This window comes from Desmodus rotundus, chromosome 2, assembly GCF_022682495.2.
Source record: "Desmodus rotundus isolate HL8 chromosome 2, HLdesRot8A.1, whole genome shotgun sequence".
Classification (NCBI taxonomy): domain Eukaryota; kingdom Metazoa; phylum Chordata; class Mammalia; order Chiroptera; family Phyllostomidae; genus Desmodus; species Desmodus rotundus.
The window spans coordinates 102,120,534-102,145,756 of record NC_071388.1 but is presented as its reverse complement, the minus strand read 5'-3'; the positions used below and the strand labels follow the sequence as shown (position 1 = coordinate 102,145,756).

Sequence of the window (25,223 nt, the reverse complement as noted above, 5' to 3'; positions counted from 1 at the left end):
GGAACTTTTCGTAGGGATTTCCCTCTGCTGAGTGCTGTCAGGTAGCAGTGGAGGGGGCTGTATCATAAGAAAGGAAAAGCAAACCCAATTCTTGACATCAATGAACTTATGTCCTTACTGGGACCCTCAGCCCACCTCTACCTTATCCTCAGCTTCATCTCTAGCTGCTTCTCTACAAGTATCTAGAGTTGTCTCTGTTCTTAGAACACAACTCAAGCCTGATAAGATCCACATTTCAGCTCACAAAGCCATCTCATTTTATATACACTGTAGCCCTACATGGTAGGAATTACTGCTATCTCAAGTTTCCATTGAGAAAAGTAAAGGTTCAAAGAAGTTAAATTATGCAACTTATGGAAGACAGTTTCCTTGAGCTTCCATGGTAGGTAGATCATATCACTCTATGGCACTTACCTGACTCACTCCCATGGTGCAGTTACTATTTGACCCCAGGGCTGGCCAGCCCATCTTTGTAATTTCTAAGTCCCCTTGTATAATTGCCTTGGAGGCAACTAAAGAAGTGTTCCTTGGGTACATTGATGCATGCATGACACAGGCATGTAGATAAGTCTAACAAATGTGCAAAATTTTACCGTGACTTTAAGAAGACAAACTTAATAAGTTAGTCACCTTAATTTTTAAGAGTATAATCATTGATTTGTCTATTTTAGGTTTTCATCTTTTTCTTAGGTAACCCTGACATATTAAATTCTTACCGTTTTACAGCAAAAATGACTGAAAGGTGTTAGAGAGCATGTCAAGAATAAACAATTTGCTGTGATGAACCATGTATATTTATATGTAGGAGTTTAGAAATGTATTTATGTTAAAACCTAAATACACTATCACATTCTCCCCCCCTTTATAGTTGTTATTAAATCTGTTCTCTTCCACAGTTTGAAGGTGCATTTACAAGTTCTGATTATGGACAGACTGTAATTCATCAAGTAAGGTAAGTTTACTATGGACCGATGGGGTACTTTGGAGTCAGGTGTGCATTTGTTTAACTTCTCATCTTCTCTTGAGTTCCCTGTCAGCACTATGGCCCTCCGGGGGGAAGTCACAAGTCAGGTGGAAGTGGTCAGTCTGATGTCACACTGACCGTGGTATGTGGATGGGCAGAGTATATAGCCTGGGGACAGCAAGACACTGCCTGTGACTGGCTATTCAGCAATTTGCACACATGGTCCAGTGTGTCACCTGGATCAGTTTGATTGGTTTGATCTCTTGGCTACAAACCACACCTGGCCAAACCCTGGAATGTGCATTCCAGGGGGCCAGGAGGAGAATGAGTGGTTCATTGTCATCTCTTTCCTCATATGGGGGGAGTGAGGGATTTAACACCCAAATCTCACATGTGGCTACAAAAGGGCCAGAAGTGAGCTCTTGCTGCAGTAAGAACAAGCATTCATTGAGCATATCACTGTACAATGACCCGTGTTAAGTGCTGTGTAGGGACCCAGAGAGGCAAAGGATTCTCAAGAGTAGTGATTTTATTTCAGCTTTCACTGAAACACATGGACATACAAGTGCCCCAGCCTGAGGAAAGAATGCTCTAGTCTAAGATGAGTGAAATTGTGTAGAAAAAGCAGCCCTGATGTATTCGTATTTTATGGTTTTACTATTGCATTTATCTTTATAAGCTTTGTCAAATTCTTTGTGGAATAAGATACAGGGTGTACTTATACTTATAAATTCAGAGAAGGCCTCCTGAAGGTGGTGGGTTTCGAGCTTGATGGTGAGCGAGGGGCAAGTGTGATTGGCAGGCAGACTAATGAGAGTCACAGCACCACGTGGCAAGGAGCAGGCAGCAGACAGAGAGGCTGGGCCCCAACTCAGAGGCTCTGAAGCTGAAGGTTCACAGTGGACGACTGCTGGAGGGCTAGGCATTGTTTCAGGGCATGCGGTTTGGTGTAGTGGACAGGCAGTCCGTGCTTGGAGTGCCATTGGGTAACACAGGAACAGGGAGGTGTGATGGCTTCAGCCAAATCCGTACTTGAATCCTGGCCTTAGCACGTTCGCGCTGCATGAATGGGCAGCTGTTTTCACCTCTCTGAACATCTCTGTATCTGGGAGAATCTGATCAACTTTCCTGGAACTTTGGGAAAAATAAATGAGATAACATTTGGAAGATCCCCTGCACTAAGTGCCTGGCACGTAGGTGATTTCAACATGTGTTAGTTCCCATCTATGTCCCTTTCAGAATATGGGCCCAGCAAGTGTGATGGACAGCTGGTCCCACAAGATCATTTAGGGGTTTCCCTTGAAATTGTGGCTCTCCTTTTGTTCTTATGGGGTTACTAAAACAGAGCCAGGGGTGTTCGGAGGCAGACTTTTACCTTGAGCTCAGTGTCCTACTCAGGAACTACTTCCAACACGGGGCTGTGGCAGGTTGAATGGACCTTAGTCTCACCTAGGAAGACACGTCTTAGGCTCCAGTCCAATGTTCTCACCTTCAAATCCCCAAGACCTTTGTATATGGTACAAATATTGGAATTGGAAAGATCCTCAGAATTTCACTAACTCTCAAATCGCTCTTTGGACAGAGGCAGAAACTCAGGCTCAGGAAAGCGATGGCTGGCTGGCTCTGGGCCACAAAAGCGTGTGGCAATCTTGGGTCTAGACCTCTGGTCTCTTAACTCCAAGTCTAGTGCTCTGGTCATTATTCTATACCTTTTTGTGTCACTTGAGGACACAGTGGCTCTCCTTATGTCATGAGTACAATGTCTTGCCTCCTAAACTGGAGTGTAAGCTAACAGATTCTTTGAAAGGATGAATTATGGATGGCATTTCTTTCCTAGCCCCACTGTAATGTACATCACAGATTTCTGGTCATTTTTTAACTGGTAAAGAATAACTTGTATCAAGGACACCTTTTCACTGCCATCTACCTTCTCTGCCACCTCCAAATCTGTCATAAATTAATCATAGGAGGCAATTTAAAGAAAATCTGAAGTCACTTGGTATTTTGGACTCCCTTTCTTTGTTTCTTTCTTTGTCTTTTAGAAATTATTAAGTTGAGGAAGCCTTCTATTTCTAGTTTAGGGAGAGTTTTTATCATGAATTAATGCTGGATTTTTCAAATGCTTTTTCTGTGTCTATTGATATGATCATGTAAGTTTTCTTTTTTAGCTTGTGATGTAATTGATTAAAACAATTAATTTTGTTTTTCTTTTTTTAAACTTTAATTGTATTTTTTTCATTACTACCTAGTCCCCTTATACCTCCCTCCCCCACCGCAATCACCACCATGTTGTCCATGTCCATTAGTCCTTTTTCCTTTTTGCTCAAACCTTCTACCCCTAACTTCCCCACACCAATCCTTAGCTGTCATCCTGCTCTCTGTCTATGAGTCTGTTTCTATTTTGCCTGTTCAGTTTGTTCATTAGATTCTGCATATGAGTGAAATCATATGGTATTTGTCTTTCTCTGACTGGCTTATTTCACTTAGCATAATGCTCTCCAGGTCCATCCATACTATCGCAAAGGGTAAAATTTTCTTCTTTTTTATGGCTGAGAAGTATTCCATTGTGTAAATGCCCCATAGTTGTTTCATACACTCATCTACTGATGGACTCTTGGGCTGCTTCCATCTGTTGGCAATTGTAAATAATGCTGCGATGAACATAGGGGTGCTTATGTTCTTTTGAAGTAGCATTTTGTGTTCCTTCAGCTATATCCCCAGAAGTGGCATCGCTGGGTCAAAAAACAAATCCATGTTTAATTTTTTGAGATATCTCCATACTGCTTTCCACAGTGGCTGCACCAGTCTGCATTCCCACCATGCAAGTGCTGGTGAGGATGTGGAGAAAGGAGAACAGTGCAAAAGAGTTCTCCTTTCTCCACATCCTCACGAGCACTTGTTTTTTGTTTTTGTTTTTGTTTTTGATTTATTGATGATAGCCATCCTGACAGGTGTGAGATGATATCTCCTTGTGATTTTAATTTTCATTTCTCTGATCATTAGGGACATTGAGCATCTTTTCATATGTCTATTGGCCATCTGTATGTCTTCTTTGGAGATGTGTTTATTCAGGTCCTTTGCCTATTTTTTAATTGGATTGTTTAGGGGTTTTGGGTTTTTTGCAGGGGGAGGTTTGGTGTTGAGTTTTATATGGACTCCCTTCTGAAGTCCTAAAAATTGAATTTGGTTAGTGTTTTGGATTGCGCTGATTGTTCTGAAGAATGAAGGTAGCTGTAAACATTTTCCAAGTAGGTTGGCTACGTTTTTGAGCTTCTGTATTTATTCAAAGGTCAAAGTGGAGTAGAGAGAAAAAGCTGAACAGGAAAAGTATATCCAGAGTCTTAAAAATACACAGCCACAAAACAGATAGAGAGGGAGTTTTCAAAAGCCCTTTTATTTCTTTCTCAGCGGCTGTATTACTTGATTCCTTTAGGGCAATGAAAGGGTTAGAACTTGGCCCAGCTATTGTTAGGGCTCCAAACTGCAGTGCTGATTAGAGAGAGAGAGTCTTACAACATCTTGTTCAGAGCAGACACTCAGTATTTGGTGATACGATTTGGTATAATATGCTCACGTTTCCCACAGCCTCATCCTTCCTTGTTCCAGTTCTCCTCTGGGTCATGCATACCCAGGCCCAATCCCTTACCCGCTTTGCCTGCTGACTTCCTGGCCCTTCCTAGGAGTGACCCGGACTCTGCATGTTCTCTGCTCTTTGTGCACAGGGAGAAACACACACTCCTCTCTCTCCAAGTACAATTCTGAGGTTTAACAGCCCAGCAATAGACTTACTCTTGATTTTCTACAGAAAGTGATAAGTTACTATTTTGGATGTTACATGTTCTATTTCTGGTTAGTTCTAGGCTCCTAGATCCTAAAAATGAGAGTTCACAATTGTCCTCCAACAGGACATTGTTTTGGCCATAGATTTCCTCAGAGAACACATTGAACAGACATCCCTGGGCCTATAAATTGACATCTTATTGCAACCCCAGTCCTCCATACTGGGCCCCCCAATTGTGGACATATCTGTGGATCAGGATTGGAACTGGGAAATTTGGGAGTATGGGAGGTTTGAAGACCAATTTGTTGACGCTTGAATTTAGTTCATCAAGTGATGAATTCATTTCATTTTTAGAATATCTGCTCCAGCAAGATCTCAAATGCGTGCTGGTGACAAGGTTGTGGATGTAACAGTAGTAAACCTTTTTGCAGAAGATACAAAAGAAAATGAGACGACCATATCTTCTGCAATTCATGAAGCAACTTCAAATAACACAAACTTTATAACCTATACTAGTAAGTACTAAATAATTTTATTCAAAGTTTACCCAACCACCTACCTACCTTTGTGTAAACTTTTTCATCACATGTAAGAAGCGGGCAAGAAGAACTGGATAACTGAATCTATAGGTGTCTCCAAATTTCCTTTTTACCAGTCCATCCTTCCACCCTGTCTTCTCTCACTTGGCTTCTACTCTTTTCCAGCCACCTCCCAAGTCATCAAACTGACTGGTTTGTTTCTCTGTTTGGAAGGTAGTCTTGGACAAATAGCTTCTGGACAGGAAAAGATGAAGCAAGGTGAAACAAGAGGACTTTATCCCAAGTTATAGCTTTCTAAATGATTGATTTTACCTGTGCTGTTCTCCCTTTAGGTAGACACACAAACCCACAGCATAATAGTTCACTTTTGCTGTGTTACAGACCACCCCAAAACTTAGTGTCCTATTTATTTGTTGCAATGCCATTATTTGGTGGGTCAGAATTTGGACAGGGCTCAGTTGGACAATTCTGCTGTTGTAGGCCAGGCTTGGCTGATCTCCGCTGGGCTCATTTAAGCAATTGCCATTAGCTGCTGGGTGGGTCAGCTGAAGGCTGACCGATGTAATATGGTTCAGCTAATTGGTTTTCCCCTGCTTCACATAGTCTGTCATCCTCCAGCAGGCTGATTCTAAAGGGTTTCAAGAGCAGCAAGAAGGTGGGTTTCAATGCATGGGTATTTCTCAAGTTTCTACGTATGTCACATTTAGAACTGTCCTAATAGCCAAAGCAGTTCATGTGACCAAGCACAGTCTGGCAGGGCATGGGTGGATACAGGAAGGCAGGAATGAATTGACACTATTACAGCAGTCATCAGAAGTTCCTCACCTCAGAGACACCTGTTAAGGCCAGCCCTGGTGGCAACTTTGTGTGACTGGTTCTCAGTCCTGGTTGCCAAATCCAAAGGTCTCTAATAAGGCACAATTGACTTGAGTTGTCTGTAGCATTTGCCACTGGTACCCTTCCCTTCCTGAAGTCCTCTTCTCCCTGGGCCTCCACCCACCATTCTCTTGATCCCCTTCCCACCTCCCTCATCCTTTTTTTGTTCTTCTAAGACCCTTTCTTTAGTCTCTTACATTTTTGCTTTCTAATAATTGTAACCTCATTGGCCTAGTGTGCAAACTTCCTTCTCTTTCTAAAAATATAAACAAATCCTGTTCATTTATAGTTTTTTAGCACTTTTTTTCTTTCTTGAAGATTTCACAGAGATTCTTGCTATTCTCTCAGGACCTAGGATGTAAATGCTCTGATAAAACCCTTAAGATTCTGTCACGAAAAGTGGGGCTCCCCTGTACTAATCTCTCCCCTTGGGCTGCAGTCCATTTAGCAATGTCCATTCAACCTTTTTCCATCTAAGTATCGTATCCTGGCAGAAGAGACGGGCGGGGGGAGAGTTGTAGAGCCATTCTGTTTTTCATGATATCCACCAACATTACACCAGCCAGGCTCGGCCTTTCCAGGAGCCTCCCCAGCATCGAACACACACACACACACACACACACACACACACACACACACCCCTCTTCATTTGTTCACCCATTTTTTCACTTTAACCCTTTTCTCTTTGTTACTGGATTTTATTGTTGTTATTTTGGGTTTTGTGGGAAAACTGAGCTCATTTGAGGCTCTAGACTTTCTCTACCACATTTTTATCCTGTCTTTGGTTATAGGGCCTTCTTTCCATATTTTGTGTATGTCTTATTGGACAGCTTCCTGTGCAAACCATGGCAGTTTCTTAAATTACCAGATCCTCTTCCTACTTTTTTTGTTTTTATAGCTCATTTGGCAGCTACACTGTTAGAATTACATTTTCAGACCTTCTGACCTTCTTGACCCATTTCACCTTCTAGATCTCATGCATCAGAATTACACCTTTTCCTTTCTGAACATTTTAATTTTTACTCTGTGAAAATAATCTCTCTCTGGCTACCACTTATTTCTTGTATTCCAAGGGGACCATCGCTTCTACCTGCCAATCGGTTTCTCCTTGGGTCAGAATTGGTGCAGAGTAGCAATTCATGCAGTCAAAACCTCTACTCTCTGGAAGAAGACATTGTCAGCAAGGCAAGACAAACCTTGTCATGCATTTTGCTTTTGGCTAAATGATACTTCCAGCAAGTGTGAGGAAGTTTGAGGGTCCCCATCAGCACAGAGACTGACTCAGCATGGTTGCTGGCTAAAAATAACCAGTGCATTCTTCAAGATAAAGTTGGGGTCCCCTGTATAATTCTGTCATTTTGGCTCTCCTAAGTAATTACCTTGGCTCTAAGCTCTGGCATACTTGAAACCATTTGTCCTCATCTCTAAGAATTGCCCTCTTTTGACAACTCCTCTCAACATCTCTCCCCTCTGAGACCAGGCGTGCACTCATAAATTCATTAACAAATTTCCAAACGGTGCAGGTTGGAGGGGGCCACCAAAGCATGAACCACCCAGCTAAGGGAAGGGAAAGGCTCAGAACTTTTAGGGGAAAAGCACCTTTTCCTGCTTTTTGCTTCTGCCGCAAAGACAGATTCTCCCTTCCATATCAAAAGCTGCAGAATCTTTTTCTCTAGATTTTTAATTGGAGGCATTTTTAAATTAGCAGGTGATTAAAGAAGGTTTGTTACAGGTCTGGGATGTTTAGAAGAAAGTAACCACACAACTGTTCTGCCTCGTCCTATTCTCTCCCCCTAATCTAGTCTCCAATTCATCTTTTTATTCCAAGTGCCTTCCAATCTGCTTCTAGACTAACATTCTTTTTAAAATTTATTCTTAAGTTATAGTTGACATACAATATTAGACTAGTTTCAGGTGTACAACATAGTGATTAGACATTTATATACCTTATGAGGAATCACTCTGTTAAGTCTAGTACCCATCTGACACCATACATAGTTATTACAATATTATTACATTCCCTGTGTTGTACCGTGCATCCTTGTGACTAGTTTTATAACTGGCAATTTGTACTGCTTAATCCCTTCGCTTTTTTCATCCACTCCTGCAATCTCCCTCCCATCTGGCAACCACCAATTTGTTCTCTGTATCTATGAGTTTGTTGCTGTTTTATTTATTTTATTTTTTAGATTCCAGATACATGTGAAATCCTATGGTATTCATCTTTCTTTTCCTGGCTTATCTCACTTAGCACAATATCCTCTAGGTCCATCCATGTTGTCACAGATGATAAGATTTGTATTCTTTGTATGGCCGAATAATATCCCATTGTATACATGTACTACCTCTTTATCCATTCTAGACTAACATTCTTAAAAGATTGTTTCTCATGCTATGCTTCTGCTCAAAATCCACCAATGGGTTCTCAGGCTTGTAGGATTAAAGTCATTGTCCTGAGCCTGGCATTCAAACCCTGCTGTACCTATGAATGGACAAAAGAATGATTATTTGTTGGGACTCCTGCAGTGGGCTTACATTTACATTAGTTCATTCAGTGCTCACAACAATCATGTGAATCAAGGATTATTAGCCCCATTTTATACCCAAAACTCAAATGACTGAACAGAGAGAGCCCATTGCTGATGAATGGCACAGCCAAGAATTCTCTTTCTTCCTCTTTACCACACTGCCTTTTCCCCACCCAAATACAACACCACTACTCCCTGATAAGAATTTTCTGCTTCTTTTCATGCCTGTTTACTCTTCTTAGATAGGCTTTGCCTCTCCTTTGACTGTTTAAATTTTCCCTATCTTTCAAGACAGCCCCATTTCCATCTCCTCCACAATGTCATCTTTAGCTACTTCAGCCCTTGAATTCCCATTGTACTTAAAGTCTGAATTATGAGGTGATTGAAGCAACAATTCTCTGTGGGTTCAAACCTGTAACTAAAAAAAAATGGGACCCAAAAGTTATATAGCTACTGTGTCCCTTACTGAACCCAGCACAGAGCTAGGTGTGAAAGAGAGCTTGAACTTGAACCTGATAGCACTGCTTTGGATTGAGTTAATTTGAACTGAATGATATAAAGAAATAGTCATGGAAAAAAAAGATTGGAGAGTTGGATTTTAGAATCCCAGATTATCATTTATTAAATCCTAAAACTTGGAGAGAGGAACCAAGATGGCGGCGTAGGTAGACACACTGCGCCTCCTCGCACAACCAGAACTGACAGAGAATCGAACAGCAAGGGGGACCAACACCAAGGAAATAGAAAATAAACACATCCAGACTGGTAGGAGGGGCGGAGACGGGCACTGGGGTGGAGAGGACTCGCGTGGCTGTGGCGGGACTGAGACTGGCGGAGTGTGGGACAAATGGCGCAGACAGTCCGAGCACTAGCAGACCCTGCGGCACCACATTCGCCCACAGATAAACCTGATGAACGGCGGGCAGTGAAGCAGACCGTGCAGCCCAGGGCTCCAGCTCGGGGAAATAAAGCCTCAAACCTCTGATTGAAAGTGCCCCTGGGGGTTGGGGCGGCAGCGGGAGAGACTCCCAGCCTCACAGGAGAGGTTGTTGGAGAGACCCACAGGGGCCAAGAGTGTGCACAGGCCCTCTTACTCAGAAACCAGCACCAGAGGGGCCCAGTTTGATTGTGGGTATCGGAGTGAAAGATTGAAATCCGGAGGACAGTGAGGCGGATGCCATTGCTCCCGCTAGGCCCCTCCCCCACGTACAGCGTCACAGCACAGCGACCAGCATTACCCCGCCCCGGTGAACACCTAAGGATCCGCCCCTTAAAGTAACAGATGCACCAAGACAGACAGACAAAAAAAAATGGCCCAAATGACAGAACACTTCAAAGCTCCAGAAAAAATACAACTTTTTGTTGTAGCGAGGAAGCGAGGAAGAGATAGCCAACCTATCGGATGCACAGTTCAAAGCACTGGTTATCAATATGCTCACAGACTTGGTTGAATCTGTTCGAAAAACAAATGAAAAAATGAAGCCTATGCTAAGAGAAACAAAGGAAAATGTACAGGGAACCAATAGTGATGAGAAGGAAACTGGGACTCAAATCAATGGTATGGACCAGAAGGAAGAAACAAACATCCAACCAGAAAAGAATGAAGAAACAAGAACTTGGAAAAATGAGGAGAGGCTTAGGAACCTCCAGAACACCTTGAAACGTTCCAACATCCGAATTATAGGGGTGCCAGAAGGAGAAGAGGAAGAACAAAAAATTGAAAACTTATTTGAACAAATAATGGAGAACTTCCCCGATCTGGCAAAGGAAATAGACCTTCGGGAAGTCCAGGAAGCTCAGAGAGTCCCAAAGAAGCTGGACCCAAGGAGGAACACAACAAGGCACATCATAATTACATTACCCAAGATTAAACGCAAGGACCTACATCCAAGATTACTGTATCCAGCAAAGCTATCATTTAGAATGGAAGGGAAGATAATGTGCTTCTCAGATAAGGTCAAGTTAAAGAAGCTCATCATCACCAAGCCATTATTATATGAAATGTTAAAGGGAGTTACCTAAGAAAAAGAAGATCAAAAATAGGAACAGTAAAAATGACAGCAAACTCACAGTTATTAACGGCCACACATAAAACAAAAACGAGAGCAAACTAGGCAAACAACTAGAACATGAGGGTTGTCAATAAGGGAGTGGGAGGGGGAGAGGGGGGTAAAGGTACAGAGAATAAGTAGCATAAATGATAGATGGAAAATAGACAGGGGGAGGGTAAAAATAGTGTAGGAAATGTAGAAGCCAAAGAACTTATAAGTATGACCCATGGACATGAACTATGGGGGGGGGGAATGTGGGAGGGAGGGGGGTGGGCAGGGTGGAGTGGAGTGGGGGGGGAATGGGACAACTGTAATAGCATAATCAATAAATATATTTAAATAAAAATAAATAAATAAATAAATCCTAAAACTTATTAAAAGGCAATTATAACAACAATAGAGTGGGGATTTTCACCAGTTGCTTTATCCACACTGTCTTGCTGAATATGTTTTTTAATTGTTTGTGCCCTTCAGAGCAAGATCGGTGCGAGTTTTATGGTTGCGTAAAGACACTTGAGCAAGATGACTGCAGCAACGGTTTTCAGTGTAAATGCCGGCCGGGGTATGAAAGACCTAACCCATACACTGCTACATGTCTTCGTAAGTATTCCACCTGCTTCTAAATGTTCTTCACAACTCCCACCCTTTCTCCTTTCACATTTACAAAATACAAGCTTTACCACTCAAGGGTCCATGTGCATTTCAGATTCTGAGGGATGTGAGTTTTGGCTTTAGACACGTGGACCTGAAGTGTGGCCTTGGCTGCAAGCCAGTGAGACAGCCATGGGCATTCACAGGGGGCATATCACATGCACAGTCAATGAGACCCTCACTGGACCTAGAAAAAAGTGAAAAAAATTGTGTTCTGTGACATACCACTTTGGGGCTGAAGAGGTTGTTTCTGAAAATTACCCAGAAATCACTCTGTTTTGAAGCTTCAAGTCCGAAGTGTCCTGATGCCTGCAACTCAGAACACAATATGCAATGCCTGGTGAAGGACAGTAAGGACTCTGATTGCGTGTGCCTGGCGGGCTACAAGAAGGATGATCATGGGAAATGTCAAGCGTAAGAGAAATCATTCCTTTACTGTCTTGCCATAGCTGCAGCTTATGCATGGGGTAAAGGATAGAAAGGATAGAGCTTGCAACATGGTGTTAGGGTCAGGAAGCTGGTATGCTGGCATAGGAATAGAGCATCATCACCATTATCTCCATCACCATCATCGTCAGCATCATCATCATCAGTAGTTTTGAACATTCTTTATGTGACAGGAACCATACTAGGTACCACCTCTCACACAACAACACTGTCAGAAATGTATTAGTTCCCCCTTTTCAAGTGCATAAACTGAAGATCAGCGAATATAAATAATTTGCTCCAGCTCACAGGGCAGCAAATAAGTGGCAGAGCCACGTATCCTCACAGTCTGAGAGGATCCCGCTAGGTTCCATGTCCTGGGGTTCGACTTTGCCTGAGTTGCTGAGTATTCCTGGAGCTCGGGGTGGAGTGTTCAGTCAGTAGAAAATGAGACCGTGTGGGCTTGTGTAACCACCAGCCCCCCAACCTTCCAGAGCTCCATGAAAGATGCTCAACTGGAGAATGGGGCTGTAAGGAAGAAAAGAGAAAGAGGAGAAAGAACAGGGAGGAGAGAATGAAAGAAAGATGGAAAGGAAGACATTGGGTGGGAACTCTGACATGCTCCCACATGCTCTTTACCATGGTTTCCTATTATGGATTGTATTTCAGGTGTGCCTTTGGTTACAATGGAGTCAACTGTGAAGACAGTGAGTATAAAAGTCTTGCTTCATTGTTAAACACCTGAAAACATTGATCGCATTCAGAATTCAATCCAGTCCCCCAAAGTCTCTGGCTCCCTTTGTGAAGAGGGAGAACATCTGCCTGCAGTTTGTCTTCTCTGTCCTGCCATCCCGTCCCATTCCTGGGTCACTGGCAGCAGCACCCTTGTTATAGGAACTCCCAGAACTCAGCCCATGAGGCGGGCTGGCGCCTCGGACAAGTCCCCAGTCAGCCCAGGGTGTCCTAACGTTCTGTTCATTTCCTACATTAGATTAAATATGCATTTTCTGCTACTAGAAAGGATAAAATACCAGTATATTCTGAAAAGGTTTGTGGTCATGGGAGAGCAGAACTGGAAACCAGACATTCAGATATTCAAATCTCGTTGTCTCAGAGCTGTTTAGTAGTTTGAGATGTGTTGCTGCAAATTCAGTTGCTTTGTTTCCTCCCACAGCCCACACCTACCAGATTGGGACAATGCTAACTTTATATTTTAAATTATTTTATATTTAAATTTTTACCCAATGAACTAAAGATCAGTGCTCCAAGATGAAGGAAATATTTCTGCTGGCCTCTCAGCCAGCCCCAAAGTTAGTGATAAGAAATGCTCTCAATTTCTACGTGTTTTGTGGCGAGGCTGGGTTTGCTAAGCCATTTCTTCCTCCTGGGCTTTCACATCCACAGTGATATAATGAGAGGTTCGGGCTGGATGACCTTTGAGGTGTTTTCCAGACTTAAGGCCCGTGGCCCCACGAGTCCTTGCTGGAGGCGGCACACAGGACAGTCGTGCTGCTGAGACAAGTTGTCTAGAGAAGCACTATCTAGTAGAAATACAGTGTAAGCTTACATTTAATTTCAGATTTTAAAATTCTAAGTGAATTTTTAAAGGTAAAAAGAAACAGATGAAATTGATTTTAATAACATTTTACTTCACTCAATATATCAAAACTATTATCAGTTCAATGGGAGTCAACATAAAAATTATTCACAATATATTTTATAGCTTTTCCCAATGTGTTTGAAGTCCACTGTGTCTGTTACACTTATAGGCCATTTCATAGCCTTATTCCAAGTGTTCAGCAGCGCTGGACAGCAGAGCTAGAGAAGGAGATGGGTGGTAATGAACCTCCAGGCTCTTCCCTCACCGATTCTATAAAGCTATTTAGTAGCTCTGCCATTAGTGACCATTTAAATTCCCCCAGCTTATCATCCAGGTCAGGTGTGGTGGGCAGGCAGAGGCAGCAGAACTCAGGATGGGGGTGTGGTCCTGGGTTGTGATCCGGGTCCCCTCAAAGCCCAGGAAGCCCCTGTCATGGTGGCCTCCTTTGCATGTGTGGCTTTTTATCTGGCAAGGCTGACCCTTCTGATTGGGTTCTGAAGATATAGTTAGGGATTGGAGGTGAGGGGCAGGGCTTGGAGGCCAGGAGGGAGGGTTGAAGGAGGTGAGCCACCCATCCAACCTGGCCCTGGAGGGGTCAGAGATGAGAGCCACGGGTCCTCACAGCCAGGAGCCCCTGGGAACACACGTGCCTGTGAGGCAGACAGACAGTCAGCGGCGGCCTGGTGGTGGATACCTTGCCTACTCCTCTCTGCTCCCTTTCAGACTTTCAGCTGATTCTCACTGTCGTGGGCACCATTGCTGGCATCCTCATCCTTGGCATGGTGATCGCACTGATCTTCATGAGGTATGGAATGGGAATGTCCCTGTCCTGGGGCGCAGCAGTCACCGGCATGACACTCTGGTTCCCAAACACACACGGTCTTTTCCAGGCAAGAGAAGGGAAGTAAGACGAGGCTTCTCTGAAACCACTGAATTTTTTTCTTACCTTCTGATTGTATAAGCTCTACGTGATCACTGAAGAAAGTCTGGAAAAGAGAGAAATGTATAAAGAAGCAGAATTAAAAAACGCCCATAAAACCTATCACCCTGAGGCAACTAACATTTTGAAATATCCTTCCAGGTTTTTCTCCAACTTTTCAAAGGATATTCTGTACATAATTTTGTATCCTTTTTGTTTTAAAAAATTGTTTAGGTTATTTTTGCTTAACACTATAATGTGACATAGCAACCATTTTCTTATGTCATAAAAACTCTTTGTTAACAAATGCCATTTTCATGAGGTCAGTCCCCTGCCCAGGACCCTGCTGCAGATGATCGAAAACCAGCCTCAGCTGGAGCGCCCTGGGTTTTATTTAAGTGAAACATTTTCTCTGTATGGCTACTTCTCAGCTAGAGGCCTTAAGTGCTCTTCTTAAGAACTGAAGTAGGGTCCATTCATTTATTCAACAGATACTTAGATATCCTAAAGTTCCCTTCATTAACAGAGAGAGAGAATGCTATTATCTATTCCATTCTAAATGTGCCAAGTGGGGATCCACTTCGATTAAAAAAACAAGCTACTTTATAAAAAGAACATTTAGCGTGTATCTTATATTTTGGCAAATAGGTATTTTTGCACTATAATGTGAGGGGATAAATAGATTTTAGGTTCCTAAAATATTTTGTTTCTTCCTTTTTAAAAAATTTCTTTAAGCGAATAACTCTACCCCATGGATAATTACAAGGACAGGAAGCTGGGAACCGGGAATGTGCCTTTCCCTTTCCCAGGGAGAGGACCAGAGCCTTCTGATTATGAAGCAAGGCTGTTCCTCCTTTCTCGTGAGGATTGCCTCTCATCCTCGGTCTCCAGGGTCCTCAGGGGCTGCTGCAGAACCTGTGGCCCTGGGGCAGCCATGCCTCTCAACTCCTCCTTCCTGCTGCAGAGCTGTGTTTGCCCTGAACTCAGCTTCAGATTCATGGTTCTTGGGAACACACCCCAAGAGTCATTTCTTGCCCATTTTGAGGATAAGGAAGCCCCTCCTCAGGGAACTTAGGCAGGACTGTTGTCAAAGGGCAATAAATAACTCTGTTATCAGCTGGGCTGGCCATCAGGGTCCAGGGTGAGTAGCTCTTCCTTTACCACATTCTCAGTGTGACTGAGGGTGTGTGACTGTCACGCCGGGAGGGCCCTGTGGGCATCATGGATGCAGCCCCCCATGCACCACTGCTACAGCCTAGGGCCCTGCAGGAGCGGCCCCTGGCCCTCGGGGCAGAAGGAAAAATAGGGTCATGATCAGAGTTAACTGGGGCTTGTGCCTCCGTCATCTGCAAGAACTTTCATTTGGCTTTAAATGCTTATCCTTGAGAGGCCAATACTGAAAGGTATTAAGAGTTTCCTGCCTTGAACTTGTTTTATTCACTAAGGTGCTTCTATAGACGTTGACTTTCCTTGAATGTGAAATTATATCACAAATCTTTTCTCTTTGACTTCTATCATTATTTCCATAAATAATTCAAAAGCACACTCAAGCATACTAACATCATTAGCAAAATTTACATGAACTGGTGGAGTTAGATGGTAATATTGAGTCAGCATTAGCCTTCTGGTTTTGGTGGTTATGCGAACCTTATGAAGAGACTGCCCTTAAACTTAGGGAATGTACGCTGAATGAAGTAATGAAATATTGTAGGTAATGGGTCATCAGGTCTGCAACTTACTCTTAAGTGGTTCAGAAATGTTAACAATTGGGGAATCTGGGTGATGATGTATGCGAACTCTGCATAATATTTTTTGGTATCTCACATGTAAATTTGAAAATATTCCCACATTTTAAAACTTTTTTTTTTTAAAAGTGTTAACATTTACTTTCAGAAACCTGCCATTGTTGGATCCTAATTCCTGTTACTAATTACAGGTCAAAGAAAACAAAGGATATTGAAGAACAGAACTTGATTGAGAACAGCTTTCAGAATCTGAAACTGCAGCAAACCACAGGCTTCAGCTCTCCAGCAGGAGGGAGCATCTTCCCTAAAATCACAGCCGGCTTCCCCAGAGGTGGTGGGATGCAGAATCCCTATGAAAACCCTAGAGGCGTACCCTACCCTGACTATTAGGTGAGTCAGTGGGCTTCTGTTTGGCTTTTTTGAGGGAAATGCCCCAGAGTAGAGCAGGGACCTGGCCTATTGTATCTTCACCAAGACCTGGCTGCCTTGCAGGGTTTTTTGTTTTGTTTTGTTTTGGTTTTGTTTTTTTATCAAAAGAGGAAGAGCAGAAGAAGCTCTCTGCTATTTTAAATAGCCACCTCTTGGTCCCTAACACTGACCATCTATGTGATTTTTGCTATATCACTTAATTCCTTGGCCAGCTCTTTCTTCAGCTGTTAAAAGAAAGAAAGAAGAAAGAATGAAAGAAAAAGAAAGAAAGAAAGAAAGAAAAGAAAAGAAAAGAAAAGAAAAGAAAAGAAAAGAAAAGAAAAGAAAAGAAAAGAAAAGAAAAAGACAAGAAGTGGCTTATATTAGATTCCCATAAGGTCTCTTGTAAATACAAGCTCTTGTGGCTGTGACTCCAGTGGTGGTTTGGGTTGAGTTACAATCCCCAGGCTGTGTAACTAGGATGTAGGTCAGGACTGATGGGTGTGAACAGAGCTCGGTGGATCCTTTCCAGCAGCCCATGCAAATCTCTCCTTTCCTTCACCCCACATCAAGGCAACTGATCACTTTGTAAAGAGGTAAGGCACACTAGGCTGGTGATTGTTTGTGTCCCATGGAAGGACTGTCAGGGGGAGTAGGTTGTGCTCATTATATCTGCATTGGATAATTGTAGCTGGCATTGCTCAGTGCAACTGACCCAGAGGAAATGCTGAAAGGAGGAAGCCTGTAAGAGGCAACTCTTGTGGGCAGCATGACAAGGGGACTGAGATAGACGGAAGGAGAGATTGTGATGGAGGAGGAGGTGGGGATGCTGAGAGGAGCCAGGAAAAAGAAGGCAAGGAGAAAACTGATCTTTTTAAAGTAAAAAGGAAAGAAAAATGGAGAAAGGAAAAGAAGGAAGAGTAAGAGTTAGGCACACCCAGAAGAGTAGAAAAATAAAGAGGACAAAGGAAGAGGGGGGCACGGAGGCTGGTGGTGGGGCCGAGGAGGACAGGCGCAGGCTCGGGGGTCTCCGTGGGTACATTTCACCTCTGCAGGCTGCCCAGGCGAGCACACTGCACTTTAAGGATCTTAACAGACTTTGAACTTTCTGGGGGAACTTGACTTATTTTTATTTTAAAATCATATGGTTATGTTGCACATAAACTTTCCTTTAGTCAAGGAAGTCTAAATGATTAGTGTGTGTACAAAGGGGTGTCTTGCACAGTAGGCACCACACTGGGTCACACGCAGGGTCTAGCCGGCAATAGCCATGAATGCATGTCCTTTGGGAGCACCTATTGGCCACACCTACGGTGAACCTTACCCTCCAAACTCATTAAAAATCTCCTTCCCTCCTTATCCATGGAGCCCTTACTGTGAATACAGCTCTAGCAGGGGTGTCCAACCTTTTGGCATCTCTGGGCCACACTGGAAGAAGGAGAGTTGTCTTGGGCCACACATTAAATACACAAACACTTATGAAAACTGATGAGCAAAAAAAGGTTTTAAGTAAATTTACGATTTTGTGTTGGGCTGCATTCATAGCCATCCTGGGCCACATATGGCCTGAGGGCTGTGGGTTGGACACCTCTGCAAGAGAGCCCTTTAGTGGTAGAATAAGTGTGGGGTTTAAAGTCAGACAGACTTTGGTTCAAAGCCTTGCCCTTCCTGTTATGAGCTGTGTGATCTCAGACAAGTTATTTGACTTCTCTAGGTTTGTTTTCTCATCTATGAAATGGACAAAATGAATCCTATCTCATAGGACAAAAATCTAGCACAATGACTGGTTCTAATTTAAGAATAGTATTCAAATAATGTTAATTAAAATAATGTTAATAATTTATGAATCTAAATTTTCTCATGTGTTTCTGTTGTTTTCTAACAGTTTTTCTTTTCCTTCCCCCTTTCTCTTTTTTAAATCTAGAATAGTAAGAATCTGCAACCATCCATGGCCCTCAATCTACTCTATGAGCCTGTATTTTGACTAGGAGACTGGTGGAGAAGTGAGCAACACTGAAGATCTGGCCTTTGCTATTTTTCTTCCGTCTGATATCTAGCCTCTCGGAATGGAAGTTGTGAATGTTTACCAAGACTACAGCTTGTTTGCTAAATACCTATGAAATTAAACACATTTACATGCAATTAGTATTTATAAGACAGTTGATTTTCTCCAATCAGTACAATGATTAGGGTTGTATTTTGGGTTTTTTTTTTTCCTGGTGAGCAACAATAACCATTTCCAATCTAGGGGAAAGTTCCCCAAGGTTGTTTACTTCTGGGAAAATGATGCTCCTGAGTTGATAGCCTACAGGTAAGTAACCTAATCTTGTGAGACTCCTACACATCAGCTGTGGCAGTCACAGGCTGGGAAGAGATACCATCTTTGAAGGTTCTCCTTCTATCCCTCAGCTGTAGGGATTTTACTGCCCTCGAAGTGGCAGGTGCTTGCGACCTGGCCTCACACCAAGAAGACAGAAAAAAGACATGTCTCTGCTTTTTCAGGAGGACCAATGAAATACAGGACCTTTCTGTGAATTAGAAGGCTTGGACGAGAAATGGCCATCATGGGGTACAGTCTAGAGTTTTTGAAATGCCACTTGGTAGGAGAGGCAGAGAGAGAAAATGTGACCAGGGGCAGGAGGAACAGAGGCAGGAGGAAGCTGGAGTGGGAAGATGAGTAAAGGAGAAGGTACACAGGACCCACCTTCATCCTCAGATTCCCCTCCTCCATGAGCAAATGGGCACTTCCTCTAATCCATCCCCACCCAAGACTCAGAGCCTAGGGAAAGGTGTGAAGACAAAACCCCCAGGAGCAAGCACTTGAAGTCACTCTGAAGCTGCAGGCGTTCCGTCTGGCTGGCGGTGAGAGAGGGAGTGGTGCTGGGGCTCCAGCCATCCAGCCCTGGTGCAGAGTCCAGAGGCCCTTCACTCTGGTCTCAGCCTTCAGCTGTAGCAGAGGTGTAGCCGTGGCCACCAGCACCAACTCGCCCCAGCCCGACGCAGCCACAACCAACACAGGCTTTCTTTCACATTAATAGTGTCCTTGTTTATGTCTAATGTCCAATCCCCTTGCAAGTTATTTTTGTTGTTATTATTATTCATTCTTGAGTGTTCATGTGAAAAATAACAAAGTATCTTTGGTAGATGGCATCTCTCCTTGTGTTCCTTGTGTTTCGGGCTTTTGGTGACACACAAAGCAGTTAAGTCTCACTTTCTGGAGCAACCATGACTCACGGCCAACTGGATTGACATCTGCTGTCCTCCTTGGGGGCTGCTGGATGACCCAGGGGATTTTTAAGCAAATAGTAGGTATCTTCAGCTGCTTCCTGGTGCACATACCACTCCCCTCCCATTATGAAGCAGCCACGCCTTTCAGGTGGGAATGATTGGATCCTCAGCTCCCAGACGTGGGCTTTGATTGGCCCCAGCCAATCAGTGGAATCCTATCCCTGCTTGCTACAGTGATTGACTTTAGAGTGAACACTTGGCATGAGGCTTATGCCATAAGCGGATGCAATTAGAATGAAGCCCAAACTCTTGTAGGAGGCTTAGAGGAAGAGAAACCCTTCTGGAGAATGGACTTAAAGATGTGAAGCCTAGAACTGCTGCAGTTTTGCTGAGCTGATACATAAAGGAGGACAGAGTTGAGAGAAGCATGGAAAAATGGAGCCAGGGCTTATTATCAGGCCATACTTAAAGCCTCTGGACTTTACTGTCAGGCCAGTTTGAGTACAGGCATACCTTGGAGATATTGTGGGTTCAGTTCTAAACCACTGCAATAAACCAAGTTGTAATCTTTTTGCCTTCAATTTGTAAGAAAATGCAACACCTGTGAAGTGCAATACAGCAAAGTGAAATAAAACGAGGGAAGCCTGTAGTTGTTTCTGGTTTTGCAGTTGAAAGCATCCTCACTGATACCACTTGTTTTTAGTCTTGTGTTCTCAAGGCTTGGTGGCGAATGGAGTAAAGGAAGTACACTCTCATCAGCGATTCATGCTCACAGGGCAGACATTTGCCATCAAACAATCAGTTAACAGCAACAGAATTAATGCAAACATAACTCAATATTGTCTGACCACTGTAACTTGTAGCCACAGACTTTATTTCTGACCTGCCTGTTACCTCCTTTAGATTTGAAGATGGTTCTGGATTTAGTGCTAGACGTAGGCTATTTGAAACTCTTTTCTACAGAGTCCCACCTCTGGTGCCCTTCTGCACCAGGGCATGCCAGTTTCCATTGCTTTCAGGAAGTCTTGAGACATACAAGCTCTGGGCTCACAGACCAGGGTATCATCGATTCTTCAGAGTCTTTCATTGCTATTGTTTAAATAAAAATAGCCCTGGCTGGTGTAGCTCAGTGGATTGAGCGTGGGCTGAAAGCCAAAGAGTCACCAGTTCAACTCCCACTCGGGGCGCAAGAGAGGCAACCACACACTGATATTTCTCTCTCTTTCTCCCTCCCTTCCCCTCTCTCTAAAAATAAATAAATAAAATATTTAAAAATAAATAAATAAAAATAATGCTCTAAATATGTATACATGTAATGTTTATGAAAGTAGCTTTTGCATTCAAGATGGCTTTTGATTTTTATATAATATGGCCTATAATTCATTTGTTTCTGCTCACTGGCACCTTTACAAAGGTTTTCTTTTTTTCTTTTATTATTGAATTTAGTGGGATTACTTTGGTTAATAAAATTATACAGGTTTCAGGTGGACAATTCTGAACACATCATCTGTGCGCTGTACTGTGTGTTCACCACCCCGAGTCTTGTCTCTTTTCATCACGATCTATCCCCGCTTTGCAAAGGTTGTATAACCGATCATTCTGTAACCTTGGAGAGCTGTCAGAATGAACTTTCTAAGATGCAAATCTGACCATGCCACTCCTTTGTTTGAGCTGCAGGGATGTCCAACCTGTGGCCCAGGATGGCTATGAATGCGGCCCAACACAAAACCATAAATTTACTTAAAACATTATGAAATATTTTTGTGATTACATGCCTCAATGTATTTAATGTGTGGCATAAGACAACTCTTCTTCTTCCAGTTTGGCCCAGAGATGCCAAAAGGTTGGACACTCCTGGAAGGCTTCCGGGAGTTCTCCAAGAGAGAATAAAGCTCATAGAATCAAGCCAGACTCATTGTGCCTCATCACTCCTCCTCATCTGGCTGTTGCCACCAACAGCTCCCAGTTTGCCTCATACCCCCAGGTGCAACTAACACTCTGGCCACACCTGTCTGGCTGCTACCTAAACTAAGGCCTCTTCAACCGCCAATCTTCGCTTATGCTGTTCCCTCCATTTGGAATACTCCTTTCCTTCAACTGACCAATAAACACCTCCACCCATCTAGATGAGCTAAACCATCATCTCCTCCGTCCAGCTTTTCCTAAGCCTCTTCTCCCCACAGCACTCTCAAGTAGAAGTGCGGCCTCCTTCGTGTCCCAGCTGGGTCCTGAAATCAGATCCCGCAGGGAAGAGGTTGTGCATGGTGACTCTGTTTCCTTTTCACTCAGCATAATGCCTGGTGTAGAATGAGTGCTGAAAAATTGTGACTCTAGAGTATGAAATGGGACTCTTCCAGCTGAATTTTGGAGAGTATGGTCCTTGTCTTGATTGTGGTGATGGTTTCACAGTTATAGAAAAACTTGTCAAATTGTGCACTTTATATACATACAGTTTATTGTACGTCAGTTATATCTCAGTGTGATGTTACGATTTATAAGAAATATATTTTGGTCATTCATATATATTTGGCCATGTTCACAATTTCTGCCTCACAGCTCCTGGAACTCTTGGAATTTCTTACACATTGAGAGTGACAAAGTTGTCTTTTTCACTATGCTAGTGAGGTGACTTTTGGAAAGCATTCACCTAATGAACCAGTGGAACCAACCATGTGATTGGAAGGTTGGAACTTTTAGTTCAATCCCCAAATCAAGCACCAACGACCAATGATTTAATCAGTCGTGACTGGGTAACTGAAGCCTCCATAAAAACCCAAGAGAATGGGGTTTGGAGAGCTTCTGGGTTGGTGAACACGAAGAGATTCAGGGAGAATGGCATCCCAAGAGAGGGCATGGAAACTTCTGCCCCTTCCCACATATCCTGCCCTATGCATCTCCTCCACCTGGCTGTTCCTGAGCTATATCCTTTTACAATAAACCAGTGATCTAGTAACTAATATGTTTCTCTGAGTTTTGTGAGCTGTTTTAGCAAATTAATTGAACCCAAGGAGGGGGTCATGGGGACCTCTGATTTATAGCCAGTTGAACGGGAGTAGAGATGACAACCTGGACTCGTGATTGGCATTCTGAGTTGGAGGTGAGAATAGGAACTTCCAGCCTGTGGCCAGTAGGTCAGACGCACAGCCTGCAGTCGGAGTCTGAAGTGGGGGCCAGGGAGCTATCTTGTAGGCCTGGATCTCTAACCTGTGGAGTCTGATGCTATCTCCAGGTAGAGAGTATCAGGACTGAGTTGAATTCTTGGGCTCCCTGCTGGTGTCTGAGAATTGTTCGCTGGTGTGGGGGAATACCCTGCCATGGTGGAATTGCTTCTGGAACCCAGTTTACTCAATAAAGCGCCGATTTTTGGTTTGTTTGTTTTAAAGTGAAGGGATGGATTCTCATGCAGGGGCCTCTCTGACCTTTCAGGGCATCCTGGGGTCACAGCCCTAACACAGGACAAGAACACACACATGCCATCCTGCTGATCTCTGCATTAGACTGAAGGTTCTTTGAGGTCAGCAAGGGGTGAAACCAACTGGGGATGGGCCACTGCCCTGACAGATACAGGTCTCAGCTGCACATGGAGCCACCTGAGGAGATTTAAAAGTCACTGATGCCTGGGGCCCATCCCAGGGCACTTCATTGGTATAGGGTAGGCCTGAGCATCTTGATTTTAAGTTCCCCCAGTGACTGGAATATGCAGCGGAGCTTGAGAACTGCTGCTTTCAATCAGTGGGTTGGCCCCTCACTGCCAAGCCCCAGATCACATCAAACTAAAAGTCCACTATGGAAGGAGCTCCGTCAGCTCCCAGCTTCCTCATGGAGGAGGAGGTTAGGCATATGGGTGGCATCGACATCAAAAGAGCTTGAAACAAATCTTTTGGAGAGTTTTGTCGCTGAACCACTGCCCCTCTCTCCTCTTCCTACGCGCTGGGCAAATTCTGCAGCCAGTAGGTGGCGCTGTCTCCCATGGTTTGCAGCAAACCCAACTTCCCGCGGGGCAGCTCTGTTAAAGGGCTTGTTTGAAATTATTAACTTTTAATGCATCAATTTGAAAAAAATTTTCCTTGACTTTTTCTTTGTCTCTCTTGTGCCAGGGAAACATGAATGTTACCCAATTCACTCTTGTTGCAATATTCACATTATTTTTACTGGATCACTAAAGATCATACATTGTTCCTTTTTATTGGTCTTAGAAAACCTTATGTGTCTCAAAGTAGTGTTAATGTCGTATTAATCGTGCATAAAGTTTGGTACAGTTGTGTAGATTATCAACGTTTTATTTAAGGGTTATTTTTTTTCAAAATAAAAAGCACTAAATCCATTTTTACTTAGAAATTTTTAGTTAAGATAAAAACAAAACACCACCAGTGGGAGGTCTCTCATCAGCTTTTAGGAGATGAGCAAGGCCTGGTTGGAGTTTTTTTAGAGAATGGTGTTGGGAGAGCCCAGGGGCACAGTATGAGTGTCTTCTCAACCTCCAGGCTGTGAAATGTGGGTTCTTTTCAAAGACAGAAACAAAGGCCTTATAATGTCTGCAGGCCTGGTAACATCTTTTTTGAGCCTACAGTCATGGTATGTGGTCCAATAAAAGAATTCTCTCCTGCTTTCAAAAGAAAACCACTTTGAAAAACAACAACAACAACAACTACAACAATAATAGTTAATATTATGGAGTATTTAATATATGTCAGCACAATCCTTAGTGCTTTGCATATATTATCCCCTTGAGTGCTCATGAAATTACTCAGTAGGTACTATTACGATTTCTGTTTGATAGCTTGAGGAAACAGAGAGAAGAAACTGGCCCTGAGTCACATGGGTGATAAGTGGCACGGACAGGGTTTGAACCCAGGCAGTCCAATTCTGGAGCCTACCTCTCTGTCATTCAATGCCAAAATGGTGACGTGTAGGGTATTTCAATGGTCAATAGGGACAATGAGACACATAGTTGAAATTGAGAGGCTCCTGTATTGGCCAGGCATAGTGCCAGATAAAAAATAGAGTTTCCTCAAGCTTATACGTTAAAAGGCCTTTATTACCAAAAATTAAATATTCCATCTAAATTTATGCAATTATTTACATGTCAGAAAATACTCTCTCCATTAAAGTAATTCATCCAAATCTATCTGCAAAATGCCTGCTGCTCATTATTTATTCCCTCGGGCATGGCTTCCGTCCTTGTTTGAGGGGCCTCCAGCTTCTGTCTCCGTTCTCAGACCAGCTGTGGTGTCCTGCCCTTTTGTGCTGTTGCAGGAACCTTTATTTTAAAAAAACATTAATGTTTTTTAAAACATTTTCTATTATATTTGATATTCAATATTATTTTACATTAGTCTCAGGTGTACAGGATAGTGATTAGACAATTATATAATTTACAAAGTGATTCCCCCAGTAATTCAAGTACTCACCTGGCACTGTACATAGTCATTACAATACAGGGTGAGGAAAAAGTAGATTTACAGTTGTTCATATGGAAAATAATACAGTGATTAATAAATAATAAT

The 25,223-nt window shown here is 43.0% G+C and overlaps 1 protein-coding gene across 2 annotated transcripts in view; it reads left to right on the top strand.

Annotated features, from left to right (window-relative positions):
* The window catches only part of MUC13 (mucin 13, cell surface associated), a 29,874-nt gene extending 10,236 nt beyond the window's left edge, over positions 1–19,638 (top strand). The window contains exons 4-11 of one of the 2 annotated variants that reach the window (XM_053919400.2): positions 897–952; positions 5,100–5,260; positions 11,214–11,339; positions 11,675–11,804; positions 12,486–12,523; positions 14,140–14,221; positions 16,272–16,470; positions 18,418–19,638. In XM_053919400.2, the coding sequence (XP_053775375.2) occupies positions 897–952; positions 5,100–5,260; positions 11,214–11,339; positions 11,675–11,804; positions 12,486–12,523; positions 14,140–14,221; positions 16,272–16,470 (792 nt within the window). In that variant the 3' untranslated portion in view covers positions 18,418–19,638. Of the gene's footprint in view, positions 1–896; positions 953–5,099; positions 5,261–11,213; positions 11,340–11,674; positions 11,805–12,485; positions 12,524–14,139; positions 14,222–16,271; positions 16,471–18,412 lie in introns of both variants that reach the window. The other variant, XM_071220634.1, reaches the window with a different exon arrangement.
* Positions 19,639–25,223: the final 5,585 nt, after the last annotated feature.